The sequence below is a fragment of the Arctopsyche grandis genome, chromosome 11 (genome assembly GCF_051622035.1).
Source record: "Arctopsyche grandis isolate Sample6627 chromosome 11, ASM5162203v2, whole genome shotgun sequence".
In the NCBI taxonomy this organism is placed as follows: Eukaryota; Metazoa; Arthropoda; class Insecta; order Trichoptera; family Hydropsychidae; genus Arctopsyche; species Arctopsyche grandis.
Genome location: NC_135365.1, coordinates 13965345 through 13982307, shown reverse-complemented (window position 1 = coordinate 13982307; position 16963 = coordinate 13965345). Strand labels below are relative to the sequence as shown.

Sequence of the window (16963 nt, the reverse complement as noted above, 5' to 3'; positions counted from 1 at the left end):
TATCAAATTATACATATACGTAATTTAGTATTTTTATGTACATACATACATATGTACATAGCATGCCATCTTTAGATGACATGTTTCCATTTGGGAAAAATCTCACGTTAATATAGCTAAAACATCCCTAAATGCTCACCAGAAATGGGTCAAACTTTACAAGCTTTTGACTGAACCTGATCAATGTTGACTTTCATCATGTTATTCCAAAGTTTGGTTCGTATTTTACATTAGTTCATCGTCGGCGAAGAATAGTAGCCATCGTTAGTACATACATTAGGGACACATAGCTGGAGTGGGCTTCCGCAGTGGTCACTCGTCGATGGAAGCACGTCGGCTAGGATGTATGTAGGTGAGCGTTGCACCCGAAGACAATGGCCTCAGCAACGGTTTCGTTACCATTTTGGACATTTTGGTTTGCCGGCGGCCAAAGTGGCGGTGGTTGTCGACGGTGGCACTAAAGAGGAGGAGGTGGTGGTAAACCACAACACTTCACCGGCCTCGAAGACTCGGTTGGCTCAAACACCCAACTTGGCCAGTGTGTCTGTGAGCTTGCTGTCGACACGACGGCCACCGCGATACAACGGTGCGCGAAAGTCGAAGCAGCTCGAACCCTGTGCGTTTTCATACAACATACACGCAGACGCGGTGAAATTGCGCGATCGACGATAATTAGCAATTTTGCTCTTTTGCGAGTGAAATCGACCAAAGATCTCGAATGATAGTTTCCTTTTATGCTATGTTGGCATTATTTCATGCCCGTGTAGAGTTCTCGCTTTGTTGAATTTTGGTCCATTTCACTCGGGGTCGTATCGTGGTTTTCCGATTTTCATTTTGTGCAACGCAATTTTTCCAGTTCGTAGATAGGCGTGTGCTCCCTGTGACTTTGTATCAGTGATTTTTTTATCAGTGGAAATTCGGCGTACTTATAGGATCCAGTAAATTTTCTCTTTCGCTCAAAATGGTAAGAATATTTCAAAATTTATACTTTATATGTATGTACATATACAAAATGCTGATTAAATTTGTTCTAATCTTAAAATTTTTTATCATTTTTTAAATAAAAGCCGTAATGTTTAAATCATTTTTTGAATTTGATGAAAAACACAACAAAGTTAAATCTCGTTATACTAACGTTTCTTCAAAGGAACTTCGATTCAATTATCTCCTTATGCTTGAATATTCAACATAATTAAAAATTTTTTTTTAAATAATTCGTTATAATCAAATTTGATCATATTTCCAAAAAATCGCTCGAACTTTATAATCATACTTGAGAGTAAAGCAATGATCTTTATGTGTAATAGTTAAATATTACATTTATTTAATTTTTTTTTGTATTGTGGCATTACAATGAATAGAGTATCTACGTACGACATTGGTATTTAGTAATTGACAATTTGTTTGATTCTCGAGTAATTTAATTGGTCATTGTGCACGTGTGCTGAATTGGGGTTTTGTTCTTAAGAAAATGGTTGCATCGTCGACTATGCGATAAAAGATTGAACGCTGATGCAATATGTCAACAGTTTCGACATTAAAAAAGATAAGTTTCAGTGTAATGAAATCGATACGTGTGTGATTTACGTTTATTGTAGACCATTTATATATAATTATTATATCGGCCGATATAATATTATAACATTATTATATCGGCGAAAACATCAAAAAATTCCTACCCGAAGTCCTTGAGTTTTCCTATACGGAAAAATGTGCACGTTTCGCAGCACCGACCAGTTTGGTGGTAAATAAGACGAATTGCTAAATTTTACATTTAAATAGCATTAATAAAGAAGAGGCACGTCTTTATTTTTGGCTTATCGAAGTGCTTTGATGTGAACTTATTTTCTGTGTTCGTTTGAGGAAAATGCGGCGAGTTTTCGTTCGAGTCTACTTACGATCGCGTTGACCATGAGTCGGGTGCGAATTTTGCAAAAGGTTTTGCCGCTCGTTCGTGCCAAAATGACACTTGGGCTCGTTTGAAATAAGCGTCGTAATTTTATGTCGCATTGTGGCCGTTCACTTTACTTTTAAACAGTGACAAAAGTTATATCGTAGTGCGTGAACGGAATTAATACGACTGCGCTCGCCAGTTTACGACATTATGGAATAAATCATTTTAAAAACATACCATATGCAATTTACTATAAACGTTGTATTGTTTGTATACATTAAGTGTAATAATATGAAAATTACTGTCACGCTTTGATTTTTTTACTGCCGAAAATGTTATTGTACAGTGATAATTCACGCATGGTCATAGTTCGTTCAATACAATATAACAGTAATCTGCAAGTAAAAAATGCAATTCATAAGATGCTTGCGTGCTTTATTATAGTTTTGAAATCATTAGATAGTGATTTAAACGTATTTTGAATTATTTTTTTATTTTTGGAATTGAAAATCTTCAATATTATCCGAAAGACACTACATATGTACATATATGTAGAATAGTATTATAAATTTATTTTTATTTACATAGACAATGTTTTTTACCATCAATTTGAACTCTATAAACTATTTATTTATTAAAAACAGAAACCTTATATTTTCAAAACATTGACACAAAAAGTTTCTACGTATTTATTACTTTATTTACAGCTGCTTCTCTTTTCACTATATACGTTTTCAAGGCAAGAAAGAGAGACCGAGCGTGTTAGCGAACATCAATACGCACTTTACATGCACGCACGAACGCACGCACGCATTAGACATTTATTATATACGATAGATTATGTACATGTATATTAGCCCTAACCATGGGTTGCATTATCTATAGGTTTCCCAAGGCGACAACTATGATCAAACTTTTGCATATAAGTACTAAAAACCATAATGATTGTACACAACATATGAGTATAAATTCAAAAACACTGCGACAACCCTTGCAGCTTAACTCTTAGACTTTGGAAGTCGCTCCGTCATATGTAGATGTTCCTCTTCCCAAAACATCGAGCAAAACTAAAGAGTTGATTGCAGTGCACCTAATATTGCTGCTGCTGCTCAATTCAACCAATAAGGTTTACTGCTTCGACATTATGTACATCGTCATTGTCATCGTCCAGTCAGTCAAACTGCACTCTGCAGCCCTTACTTCAGATTATTGATACAAATTAACAATTGCGGAACACTAAAGATCTATTGAATAAACCTTTCAATATCAATTATTTTTAAAATTATACTATTAAATTATTTAAAAATGAAAATCTTTTGATAAAATATGCTGGTTTTTTGTATGTAAATATTTGGAGATCTAATAATATCTAAATTTTAATGGTTTTATCTCTTGAGATAATCATACTACGGAAATGAAATTTACGTTCCAAAAAAAACTTGCTTAGTTTAAATTGTGTGAATATTTTCATCAAACTCATAATTAGCATTTGGATACAATTCATTAGAAAATTTTGAACCTACACATTAATTTCTCCTAATAATTATTTAAATAAAAAGAAACAATGAATTTCATTTTTATTTTCTACTATATTATTATATTTTTGTTCTTAATAAATTGATCATTGCAGTTTTTATTTACATATTTATTTTGGGGACTTTAACAAATTTTGTCGCTCGATGTTGAGATGTCGTCTTGGCTACTCCTGGATCGAATTTTGCAATGGATTATTAAGTAAATCGAACCAGAGTTGTTATTAGCCGAGAGTGACACAACTCCTACACACTACCACAAAATCACATACACACCCATACTCATACTGAGAGTGCAGGGTTTCGCAACTTTCACAACGGGTCGGCCGCATGGTCACTCAATCGCCGGTTTCGTCACGACGCATTTGTTTTTGTTCGTATCCGTTTTGAGGCTATTTTTTTCGCACTAAGGTTGTCGACCCCTGGCTAAACATATGTGGACCTTCGTCTAGTGTAGGTTTTGTCGGGAATTTACCGAAATTCGGAATGCGCAAGGTGATCGAGACCTTGCGGGGTCAATTTGAGTGGTGCTTGGACAATTCAACTTTTATTTTATTTGTCGGGATATTTACTTTGTTTGTTTTCTTTTTAAGATTATTTTGAAGGTATATTAACGGTTCGAAATGTTCGATGAAATCCTAAAAGGTGCAGGATTCAAATTCAGGTAGTTTTAAATGTATTTGAAGCATTTCGAATATTCTCAAAGCTTCTAGAATCATTTGGATTAAAAAAACCTGGTGATTTTCTTATTTATTTATTTCTTTACTTCTTTCTAGTTCTATATATGTATGTACTTGAGTAGTCATGCTATTTATGAAATAATGGTATATTTCTGCAATTTAGTATGTACACACATGTACATATGTACATATGTACACATATTCCAATAGGTCAACGGTACTAAAAAAGTACTCATTTAATATACTTAATATATACGATGTCGTTTCAACGATTGCTTAAAATTAAAAAAAGTTTTTTATTTAATCTGCATTTTGTTTATAAAGCTGGATTTTTAAATGCATACGCATGGTAAATTTGATGTCGAATCTTTTTGTTTAGGTAATCAAATTTAATTGTTATTAAAATGTATTCACATTATATGTTTAATCAAGAAATGCAATTCAAATTTTTCCTATATTTACATTTAAATCGAAAAATAAGCATACGAATTGATGTATTGGACGTACTTGAACGACTCTCTTACCGTCTGGTAATAATCACTCAGCCGGCTAGCCTACTTTCCCCTATTCGAGATAGATCTTGCATTTATCACAACCACAAACGTATATCAAGGTTGCAAGTGCATTGAAAACCGCATTTTGATTCGATTTTGAGCCCCCGAGGCCCCGGCCAAAAAAGCCCGGTTACACCCATACAATTCGCGAAACGATCGGATAACACACAAATAAACACGAGAAATAAGTCTACTTTGATTTATCCCCCGAATAGACGCTATCCGGTGCAGGAGATTTCCATCTGTGAAAATAAAAACGCATTGTTAAAGCTTTCCGTTGCGAAAAATTGCATTTTCGACACGCTCGCTTCGGTCAAACGAGCGTATAAACGAGGCTTGTAATTTACAGACGCGTTGAGCAACCGATCGATAGATTGACATTTGGGCAAAAAGTGAGGCGCAAATTAGACAATGATAGGAAATTGCGTGAAAAACTCTAATTACTTGCGAATTTAATGGCGTGGCTAATAGTTTTGTGAGATATTGATGGTCGCATCCACCTGTGTGGTGTATTTACGATATGCGAATGTGGTCTTCGTCGACAGCCTTGTGTCAAAAATGGTCAACAAAAAAGTGGTCGCTCAGGTGGCATTTAACAAGGTGACCACTGGATTAGAATAAAACACTAACGTGTATTTTAGAAAAATATATATGTATACGTTTGACTCGTTTTGGGATGACCGATCAGATACCTACATACATAATATAACTTATCTAGTGTTCGACAGCATTATAATTTATGCGCGATATTTTCGACCAAATTTAAATTTCGCATTGATATATCATAATTTATTTATATTTGAATGGATTTTCCTTTCAATTTATTTTCATTTTTTTATACTTTAAATTGGCTGTTAGATAACTTCATTCGTAATATTATAGATAATTTTATAAATATCATTCGATCATATAGTACTTTCGACAGGTTTTGTGATATCAATGTGAAATTATCTTCTGTTTTATATAAAAATGTTAAAACTATTATTTAAATTATTATCGTATAAATGTATACATACACGCAGTATATTATTTTGAATAAATATATATTTTTTATGTTTATGCGTAGGTAAAATAAATTAGAAAAAAAATAGTTGATTTTGACGACATTCTACATACATATATTGATGCATCTTACATATATGCACAAACATACATTCATACATACTATTTATGTACATTTACTTTTGTAGGTATATATTTATGGATTAAAGGTCAAACAATGATTGAAAAAAATTACACGTGACTCATTAGGAAATGATTCTGTATTAATATTTTATGAAAAAAATCAGTCAGATTAAAAATTAGAAAATGCGTATAAAACTATTTAATTTCGTATTTTGTGCGTTCATAAATATTGTAATTAAATGCAAATTCGATATTTCCAATCGTCTAAAAAGAATTTCAGTACCTTTCGAAGCTTTCCATTAGTGTATTTTAATGGAAATAAAATTCTCCATTCGTCACAAAAAAATGTGATTAAATGCGACCGGATAATGTGGAGCGAAATGTGCTCCATTTCTCACGAAAACATTTTATAGCTCAACTTGAGAGTATGACTGAAAAAAATTAACCTTGTTTTCTAGATAATGTATTTGAAGGTTGCATCTTATATGTGTATGCATATTATTTGTTTTAAATCATTAAAAATTGATAGGAATATTGAGTTCATGAGTTTCATTCGCCGTTCACCGTTCGACGTTTTAATATAAAGCACGCTGGAGAGTCAATTTTTAATAAAATAATTAACTTATATACTTTTATATTTCTGTATATGTTGAATTTTTAACGTATGAGATTTTTTTGCGTGGAAAATTCGAGTAATTTCGGTACACTTTTCACATCCAAAGTGGCACATCATACGTTCGCGTGCCACTGAAATGTTTTCACTTCGATTTTATCGAAGAATTTACACGCGAATAGTTTCACGCACGCAAATAGACACTATATATTATATATACAATGATTCAACATTTCTGTGTTCATTTCTTCGGTCTTTATCCCTTCCGCGTGGAAAATCGTCAAAATTATGTTTACATTCCAGAGTCGAATATTATATTGTATCTAGAATAAATAGTCAACGACTACCGCATTCCTTAGCCTGCAACGTTTACTTTAAACGATCGATTTTATGGTGGTCTGTATTTCGAAATTTGACGCTTTTCCATCGGTAAAATATCGCGTCGCCGGTTGCTCAAGTGCAACTGTTTGAATTTTAGATTTGCAGTCGACTTTGACCAGTTCGACACACTCCTTTCGATGTCGTTTACTCTCGTCTCAGTTTCAAAACTGCTGATTTCTGCGTATAGCCATATTTAAACGAAAAGTTATTACTGTGTTTAAAATATTCTCTTTTCAAAGCAGAGCTTGCTTTGTTCTATTTTTAATTCGTTTGCTTTTTGTTAAACTTCTATCTACTTGTTGCATCTTTTGCTATTGAATCTCAGTCGACTCGTTATTTCCCAACAACATACAAGTGATCCGATTTCTGGTTCCTTGTTTGTTTTTTTATGCCAAGCATAGCTTTTAATCTTATGCAGTGTTTTAATATTCAATAACATCAGGGCTTCCCACAAATATATATGTTTTGTAAAATATTTTGATTCAAAGCATCCATTCATTCATTCACCAAGAAAAATTTGCCTTATTCCAATTTAATTCATTTTATGATTTCCTTTTTCTTGTTGATCATCATTTTGATGAATTTTCTCAAGATAAATATTAACTTTTGCCGGAATATTTTCTATAGAAATAAATTCAATTTTTTTTATCATAGAAGATTTAATATTTTCCGTCTACCTTTTGGTTGAATGATCCAATCACCTTTAAAGTTAAATAAATCTTACTAAATCATGTTTTTTTTTAATTGCTATAAGAGGCCGAGGAACCACAGAGGAATTTTCTATAAAGACTTTTTCTTTTATTTACATGGCGTCGACTTTGATAATAGTAAGAAGAGAATTTTTTCAATCAAATCGCGAGACGTAACTGGAGCAAAGAACGTTCGTGCAAACACCGCACAATGATTATTCTTCCTTCGTTTTTCATTTTTTTACTGCGATTGCGATAATGAGTGCATAATATACGGAAAAGGGGCGTCTTCGCTTTAAAACTTGGTACAAACGTATATTGCTTCATAAAGATCTTAAAAGCTTTGAACGAGTGCGAATAACGACGATGCTTGAAGTTTTTCGTTAGAAAAAATAAATATTGAAAGATTGTTCTTCGAAAAACAAAACAAGCTTTCAAGGATATCGGATCTAATGATCTATTATGAATGGACATAGCAAAAGTAATAAAAGAAACGTTGCTATGTTGTACTGGTTCTCGTATTAGTCGAAGGTCAGTTTTTATTTCGGATATTGAGAGGAAATATCAAACTAACGTTCATTTACTTAAGGGATAGTCGATAAGAAAATATCTATTGAAACAATAATTATGGAAATAATTTTCTATATATATAAAAATGAATGTCTGTGTGTGTGTGTGTGTGTGTGTGTGAGTGTCTCGAATAGGCTCCTAAGCCCCTGAAGCGATTACGATGGGACTTTCAGGAATTGTTGTGTGCATGTCCGGAAAGATTACTGTGATAAAAAAACGGGAAAAAACGGGAACGGAAACGGGAAAAACGGGAATGAGTGTCATTCGGTATAATTTCAAATGTTTTCACGTCGCGACCAGGGTGTTCGCTGCCTGCGTTGATCCGAAAAATGGGAACGGGAACGGGAACGAGAACGGGAGCGGGAATTGCATGCGTTATTGTGGCATTGCGACGCATGCAGAGTTCAGCTAGTCATAGATATAATAAAGATGTAGTTTTTAGTGAGACTTTATATGTCGATGTCGTAAATATTGATTTTTTATGAACATTCATCAAATATATACATATGTAGTATATAAAGGTTGTTAATTACATTCTATCTAATGTGCAAAAAATAATAAATTTTCGCCGGATATTAGTAGTTCAATAAAGTATGCGGATCTAAAGTAGTTTATTACCCAACGTGGTTTATATATAGGTATTTATATATATATATATATATATATATATATATATATATATATATATATATATATATATATATATATATATATATATATATATATATATATATATATATATTATAAAATATGCACGCAAAGCACCTGAAAATTATTTAGTGCAGGATTCGTCAAACTCAATTCTGGTTTGAAATGCCCTAGCGATTGACGATATACGTACATATACATATGTATATACAGAAATTCAAAAGGCGAATGTACATACATATATTCATACATATATGATGAGTGCTTTTAATATTAATCGAATGCATTGAGAGTAAAATTTAATGCATGGGCGATCAATTAATGAGTAGTTAATATTAATTTTTTTTTAATGGGGAATAATTAGGGTAGAATATAAATTTATCGATTTACATATTGTGAGTGGATTAATATGAATGATATTCTCATGCGTATGTAAAATGATTTTATAATACTATAATTATATTGTAAAACTCTGATAAGCAAATGTACATACATACATACATTCCTAATTATTTTTTTTATAAACTTATTATTTGATACATATAGTATGTATATGTACAATAGTATTATTATTTTTTTTTATAGATAGCCTAACAGGTAAACTTCCTAGACAATTAATTGCAAACATTGCAGAATTTTTTTATTACATAAATCGCTGTATGTAGAGGCTGAAAAACACGAAATTAGCAATTAATTAATTAATTAATTAATCCATAGAGACATCTATGGATTTAGAATTGTGCATACATTTTTACATATTGTACATCAATTAAATTCAGATATTTGTGACAGTGGATAAGATGAAATTTCTGCCAATTTGATGAAGGAACCGTTTTAATAATGAATTCAGATAAATCGGCAAACTCTGATTGATAGGAAACGATCGACTTGGAGTCACAAATACCCAAGTCTGATCAGCAGTAGTAAATATTAGCATGGGATCGAACCCGGTAACCTCTCAGTGCTAAACATAAACGCAACCACTGAGCCATAGTGCTGGCTAATATGGATGTAGGTACAGTATTTTTCTTGTAAATATTGTATTTGTGTTATGATTTTCATTATCAATTGCAATGTATACAATGTAAGAATACTTGTTCTTCGGTCAGATCGTTTGTTCCTTTCGTCCGTTTAAAGTCGTTATATAAACTGATTTATTTCAATCCAACAGAAAATGGAAAATCTTTGCTTGTACAAGTATCATTAAATATATAATAACAAGCGTCGAACATATTTGAGCATTTTCATAGGAAATGTATGGTTTCCGGTTGTATCACGTTCACATCGTCCGTTCCCAGGCCAACAATTCGGAAGTCGAGTCATTTGGTATTCGAATCTCGAAATCGGCGTTTCGACTCACACTCCGGACATTTTATCAACGCGGAAATATTATTATTTTATATTTGTATTATATTATTTGCACGCGCGCTCGATTTGCATATAATATAAAACCGCAAACCAAACGGCTGGCTCGTTTGTCTCGAAAATTTCCTAGTATGATAGTTAGGTACCAACCAAGGTATTATAATACAAAGGTATTATAATTGAAAACGAAAATTTTGTAAGCGTCGCTCGAAACGACCATAATTAGCTTTTACTGTGAGAATCGGAGGCACACGAATTTGCTTACTTGGGATGTTTATTTCCCAAACGGGTATTAAATGCATTAATTTTCAATTTGGTTTTACTAAAATCTTACATATTACAGGTAAGAATTTGCTTTTATCGTTTTTCTTTATTAATTTGTTGTGTTTAAATATTATTCAAATGAAAATAATTACTTTGTGAACAAATCGTGCGTCCGTCTGAACGTTGTGGACGAGCATTTAGAAGAAAGCGCTAATGATCTATCTCATCATCTTTTGTTTGAGTTTTTTCGCACAAATTGTTTCCAATAAATATAACTAAAGAATAAATACACAGTAGCTACTGACTGCGTATATTTTATATTTTGTTTCGTTTCGAATAATATAATCAAATTGTTTATAATGAGCGATTGGATTTCGCAATGAAAAATTCAATAGGCGTTAGTTTGTAAGACAGATTTATAGTAATTACTTAAAGGACGTTTAAAATGGTTCTTTTTATATAGTAAAAATGTGTAAAAATTAATTCCATAACCACCTTTTTGCGTGCACAATACATTGTATTCATAGCGCATGTAAAATTAAACAAAAATTCCGTGTATCTTTTTAATTTGAATTTTATGATAAACATTAATAAAGTAATTGCATATATTTTCGACTTAATGAGAATATTTCAAAACATTTTCTAAAAACTAAATTAATTCACTTTTCAGTATAAGAACTGCGAAATATTAAAAATTAGTAGTTATATCGTTTTGTCCGGAGACGAGCATATTTTTCATCAGAAATTTTATTATTTTTTGTTGTTGTAAGAATGTAAATAAATTTCTTAACGTATTGTGCCACGTCAATGAATAATCGAAAAATAAACACACACCACTTGCATAATAAACATGGTAATAAAATATTCACAGTTCATTACATAAATATATTATTACAACAACGACAAAAAATAACAACAATTAAGTAATGTTTCATAATTCAATACGAACTATCATATTAATAGAAAATACATTTGAAAAGGATTCACATATTTGATTGACTATCGTTAAATATTTTCGATTAATTAACAAAAGATTAATTAGTTTCGACGCGATTAATATTTTAATGTTTTTGCATAGACAATATGAAACTTATTATATCAGTGATCAAATACCGACTAGAAAATTTCAATGTGTGTAAAACTATAAATTTTCATTGTATTTAACGTGAGAAAGTATGAAATTCAAATTTCAAAACTTTATAAACTTCAGACCGAACGCCCTGAGGCTCTAAAAGTGAAATTGCTATTATCCACGGGCTTCCGGTACGGATTATGGTATTTTGCTTCCTGTAACATCCAGTGATGACATTTGAGTATGCTTGGGCATAATATAACAACCGTTATAATTAAAATGAGCAAATTATCTTCATGAATATGATTGTTTCAAAGTTTTAATTGCGGGCGAACAATGGATGCAACTTGTTGTTTGTATTATTTAAGTGTTAAAATTGCATAATATCAAATGCAATGCATTTGAAATTTTTCCGCATACGATGAAATTTCATTGCAAATATATGAATGGATATGATTCAACAACAGAGCATTTTCATTAAAATTTAACATTTCGCACCCGAAAGTGTACATACGTATGTATATTAAATTTTATTCATATGACTTACTTTATATTTCAACTACTGAATATATTGTCATTGCAGATTATTTTATTGCCAATTTGACAATATGGTGCTGTTAAAACTTTACGATGTGGGTAGTAAATTAATATGCATTCTTTAAATGCATCCATATTAAGGAAAAATTTGAATTTTTACCATTTGTAAAGATATAAAGCCGTCGTTAATCGACGTGGCCATCATTGAATAATTTATACGACGACCATATTCGATGACTATCATTCGAATTTAACAACAACAAAATTTCACAACGCAGTCAGACACAAATGTCTGCATAAATATGCAGTGTCATTATTTACTTTACCCACGAATGTGAATCTTTATAGCGGCGGGCCACGGTCAATGAGTTTATCTTTCGCTGAAATCATCTCATTTTAAATGGCTATCGATTCAGATGTCAATCATCGTCGCTCATTGTGAGTGGTTTTTCTCCGGTAGACGTGAGCTTTTATCGGGTACTATTTTCCGATTTCACAACTGCGATAATTTGAGGTTTTCTAAGCAAGATGTCTCCTTGTTGTTTTATTACGGGTGGAAGAGGCAATTTTCCGCAGATTATTGCGGTTGCGTTTTTACATAAGACTAGACTTTCTCAACAATTTCCCATGGATGCTATTCAATTATCTTGATTGTTGGAAAATGTACTCAACGCAATCGTAAATTTAGCTCTGATTGATTGTCGCCACAGGCTATAATAGCAGCAGGAGTAACGGTAGAAAACTATACAATTAGCAATATCATATCCGTAATGTTTTGAATTCACATAAAACAGTGGAAAAATATATATGAATTATTATCTTTGTTTTAACAAAAGCAATAAATGGGACCTTTACATTCGAGATTCACATTTGTTGAAATACCAAAAAAATCAAATATCTTATAGAAAGTGAGGGTTATTCTTAATATACATACGAACACATGTACATATAATATTATAATTAGAAAGAACTGTTGACGATTAATGCAATTTCACTCGTGCTCTTTGACATCCTATTTCGGTGCCAAGCGTAATAGTTCTCAAATAATAGAAAAAAGTCATAAGTCAGCACAACCTTTGTAAAGGTATTCACTTCATTTTGTAAATGAAAGTGAAAGGAATAAACACAATGATAACTGTACGTATCATTTAAGCGTTAAAAAGAACTTCTTTTGAATGCTTGCTAACTTTCGTTTTCATAAACTGCATCTCCGTTTTGAACTTTTGTTTAAACGTCACGTTTTTTGCGCTCACTTTCTGTAATTGAAATTATTTTAAAGCACTTAAGTGATATTGTAACGCGTACAATTCACGTTTGAAAAGAAGAAAACTTGCTCCGTATAATTTTCATATCGACTGTGCAACCGTTGAAAATTGTCAGCGACAATCTACAACTATTTTACACAATGTAATAAATGTCGTAGCAATATTCTCGACTATTTAAATGTCAAGTTTATTGAAAACAGCATCCAAGAAATTCCATTTTTATTGATATTATATTGAATAAAACTATTGACATGATACACATATCGAACATATTTTATATACGTAGGTATAATGTGTACATTTCATTATTTCTACAAGGTATTTAAAAATTGCGATATTTTGATTTAAAATGTCGTTGTCTTAAAGTTTTATGAAAAATCTAGGTTGTATTTGTTAGTGCTTAGCTGTAGCCTGGTTACTATTATAATATGTATGTACACAATTTATTCATTACGCGTAAAAATGAAATGCGTTATCACCATTGTTGCTATATATGTACATATGTACATAGCCTTATTTATGGCAGACAATTTATATGGATTGCAGATACTATCTGTATGAGGATAATGTGATATGTGTTTTCAGTTCTCTTATACGGAGTGGACCCTCCGTATAAGAGAACTGAAAAAAAATTGAAGCATTTGAAATGTGGTTCTACAGAAGAATGCTACGTTTAAGCTGGACAGATAAGGTTACTGAGTGTGTTTTGTCTCGAATGAAGAAAACAAAAGAAATCCCCAAGACCACCAAGAGTCAAAACTTGAATATTTTGGTCATGTAATGCGACACCTCGAGACATATCAACTCCAGCATCTCATTTTTTAAGGAATATCTGCGAAAGGAGAGGCACCGGAAGAAGAAGGACGTCTTGGTTGAAAAAACTGAGCCAGTGGTTTAATCAAAATACCATTGCACTGTTCCGGGCGGCAGCCAACATAGTCATCATTGGAAACATGATTGCCAACGTCTTGTAACGGATAAGACACTAGAAGAAGAAGAAGCATAATTGTTTATATAATTGACATTTCCAATAAATAAATGGAAATCGTGATGAACGATATATTTATTTAAATTGCTCATTCTATTTGGGTTTGTGTCTTTACCGCGCGCTCGTCTCTTTTCGGTAACAATACGGAAAAACTTGGAACAACATTTCAAACATTTCACAGCGAAAGTTCCGACGGACATACATAATTATCATTGATATAATACAAAAGCCATGCACCACTCGAACCGGTCCACATATGTGTACACACACATTACGCATTTTCTCCTCACCACAAACGATTGGTTTGACGATCGAACAGGTGAATCGTTACATCGTCGACGATTATCGCCTTTTTTGTTGCGGTTTCGATTTCGAGCGACGGCCGCGGGCCACGGGCGTATAAAATAATAATTTTATATGTGTAGGTATAGGCGTTTATATTGTGACAACCAGTCCACCATCGAAACTGGTGCACGCTCCAGCACCACCGGTCCACTGTTTAAAAATCGTGGAAAATCATTACGTGAGACCCTCAGGGCTTGTTCTGCAACGGCGAGCACGAGCATAATCGATTGAGTCGAGCATAGCTTATTATTATACTACTGAATGTACGAGGTGTGATAAAAAATACAGTGATTGTATGTAATATTATTTTTAAAATCTGGGTCTAGTCATCTTTAGAACAACACACTCTTGTGCCTTCTACTTATTGCAATAATCCTACCCCAGTTAAAAGTTGTTTGTAAGTTTATCTATTCATAGTGCTTTTAAATATAACATTCTCATACATATTTTGTAATTATTGTATCTTTATACATATATATGAATACGTTGAGTGCGGGCATATTGCATGTTTTATAAGACAACATCTGGGTCTTTTTTCAACGTTACTGAAAAGCTTCGTCGTATTGTAAAACTAAGGAATAGATATGTAAAATAAAATATAAAAATAATTCATACGTCTGACTTGCATTTCGTTTGTATATTGTCTTTGCACATGAAGTAATTTTTATTTAAATTAAATGCAATTCGTTTACTCAACATTCGTTCTTAGATGCAAACAAAACATTATTTACCAAAGCTTATTCAGTACTGATGAATTACCTTGAAATTTTCTCTAATATAAGGATTTTTTTTTAATTTGTGTGAATTCACTCTTCATACTTGTTTTATGACAAGAACAGATTTGGTAATCAAAATTTCTAATAATATTTGAATAGTTGAATTTTCTCGCAAAATTTTTACTTTGATTGCACATTTTTCTATTTATTTATTTAATAATTTTCTCCAATTAGCGAAAAGAATTTTCGTATAGATACGCGGAAGAGTCTGTTAAGTTACGACATCCAACTAATACAACAACCTTATTAACACTCGTCAATTGCTCAAAAGTGCTTTCAAAACTTTACGACGCCGATGTGAAAACGCCGTTACTATTATTTATAAGTGGACGCGTTTTTTTTTTCGAAAGCGTACTTCGGGTATGCAAATAAAAATTGCCTTCTTCGTATTTTTTTCATTATTTCTTTTCGAAATAGGAATAATCATATGTAGCCAAGCGGTGAAAACAAACGAGATGGCTGTGGAGAGAGTCCATAATATGTGTGTACATTTGATATAATACAAATATTCATCGGTAATAATTGTCGGTGACGATTTTGAGTGAAAGTGAACGATGGTTACGATAAATATTATCGAATTTATATCATTCGAGAGCGATTATTAGAATTCAAATTTAATTGGCATTGTCGTTTACATGTTGCATTGCACTCAACAAGGTGATCTAGCGCTCGTTATTAGATTACCGACCACGTCTTTCAATTGAGGTCAATAAATGTAATAATATTCAGAATTTAAGCAAGACCTTGACCCGAGATTTGATGCCTTGTATTTTGGACAGAGACACATTCAAAACTCGAACGACATTTTATAACTGCATAAGTAATAAACCAGAAGGAAAAAAAATTGGCCTTGACACTTTTCGCATTCAATTTCTGTGTATATTATTATGATACACGCGCGTGTTTCGATTCTTCTCGAGAAATTTCAAAACAATCTATGAAATTCTTCTTTTTTTTATTGTCTGCTGTTTGATGTGTAGAGAACGTGTTCAAAATTTTATACACTATTTACGGCGTGAGTTACGTGGGAAACATAGACTTTTTTTGACATGTTTATTCTAAACAAACAGTAGAGTTTTAACAAACAGTGTGTTTATGTTTCAACACGTAGCATTGTGTAAGTTAACACTGAGTAGAGAACGAACAGCAACTGATGCTATTTATTTGGCTCAGTCAGTAATCTTTTATAAGGCCTAGTAAGTTTCTGAATGAAAGCAAATATTGTTATTACAATTTACTGTAATATATTCGTAAAGTAAAATGGTCATTCAGTACGAGGCATCAACGGAATTCGCACATCTGCCATTCACAATGTCACAGAAGGTCACACCGTTATTAAGATATAAAAGTAATGTGATGTGTACAAATGTGAGTCATTTATTGAAGTTATTATATCAATGATATATGTATTTATAATTATGATATGATTTAAATCTATGAATTCATTTTTATTATCGACTTTTATTGATCCAAAGATTCCAAATGCATAATATAGGTATTATCAAATGTTAAAATTTAGTAATTTTTCTAGATGGCAATAATTGTCGATTTCAGTAGATTTAAGTCTGGAATGTTTTCTTCTTAAATGACTTTATGTAATATTTGAATGATAGTTTAATAGATTTCAATTACATTTAATAATAAAATGAAAGACAAATTTTCATT

The 16963-nt window shown here is 32.0% G+C and overlaps 1 protein-coding gene across 1 annotated transcript in view; it reads left to right on the top strand.

Moving 5' to 3' along the window:
• The first annotated feature begins 537 nt into the window (after positions 1 to 537).
• Positions 538 to 16963, top strand: part of Cht7 (chitinase 7) — a 60576-nt gene continuing 44150 nt past the window's right edge. The window contains exons 1-2 of the mRNA XM_077440599.1: positions 538 to 616; positions 857 to 964. Coding sequence (XP_077296725.1) covers positions 962 to 964 — 3 coding nt within the window. The 5' untranslated portion in view covers positions 538 to 616; positions 857 to 961. The remainder of the gene's footprint in view (positions 617 to 856; positions 965 to 16963) is intronic.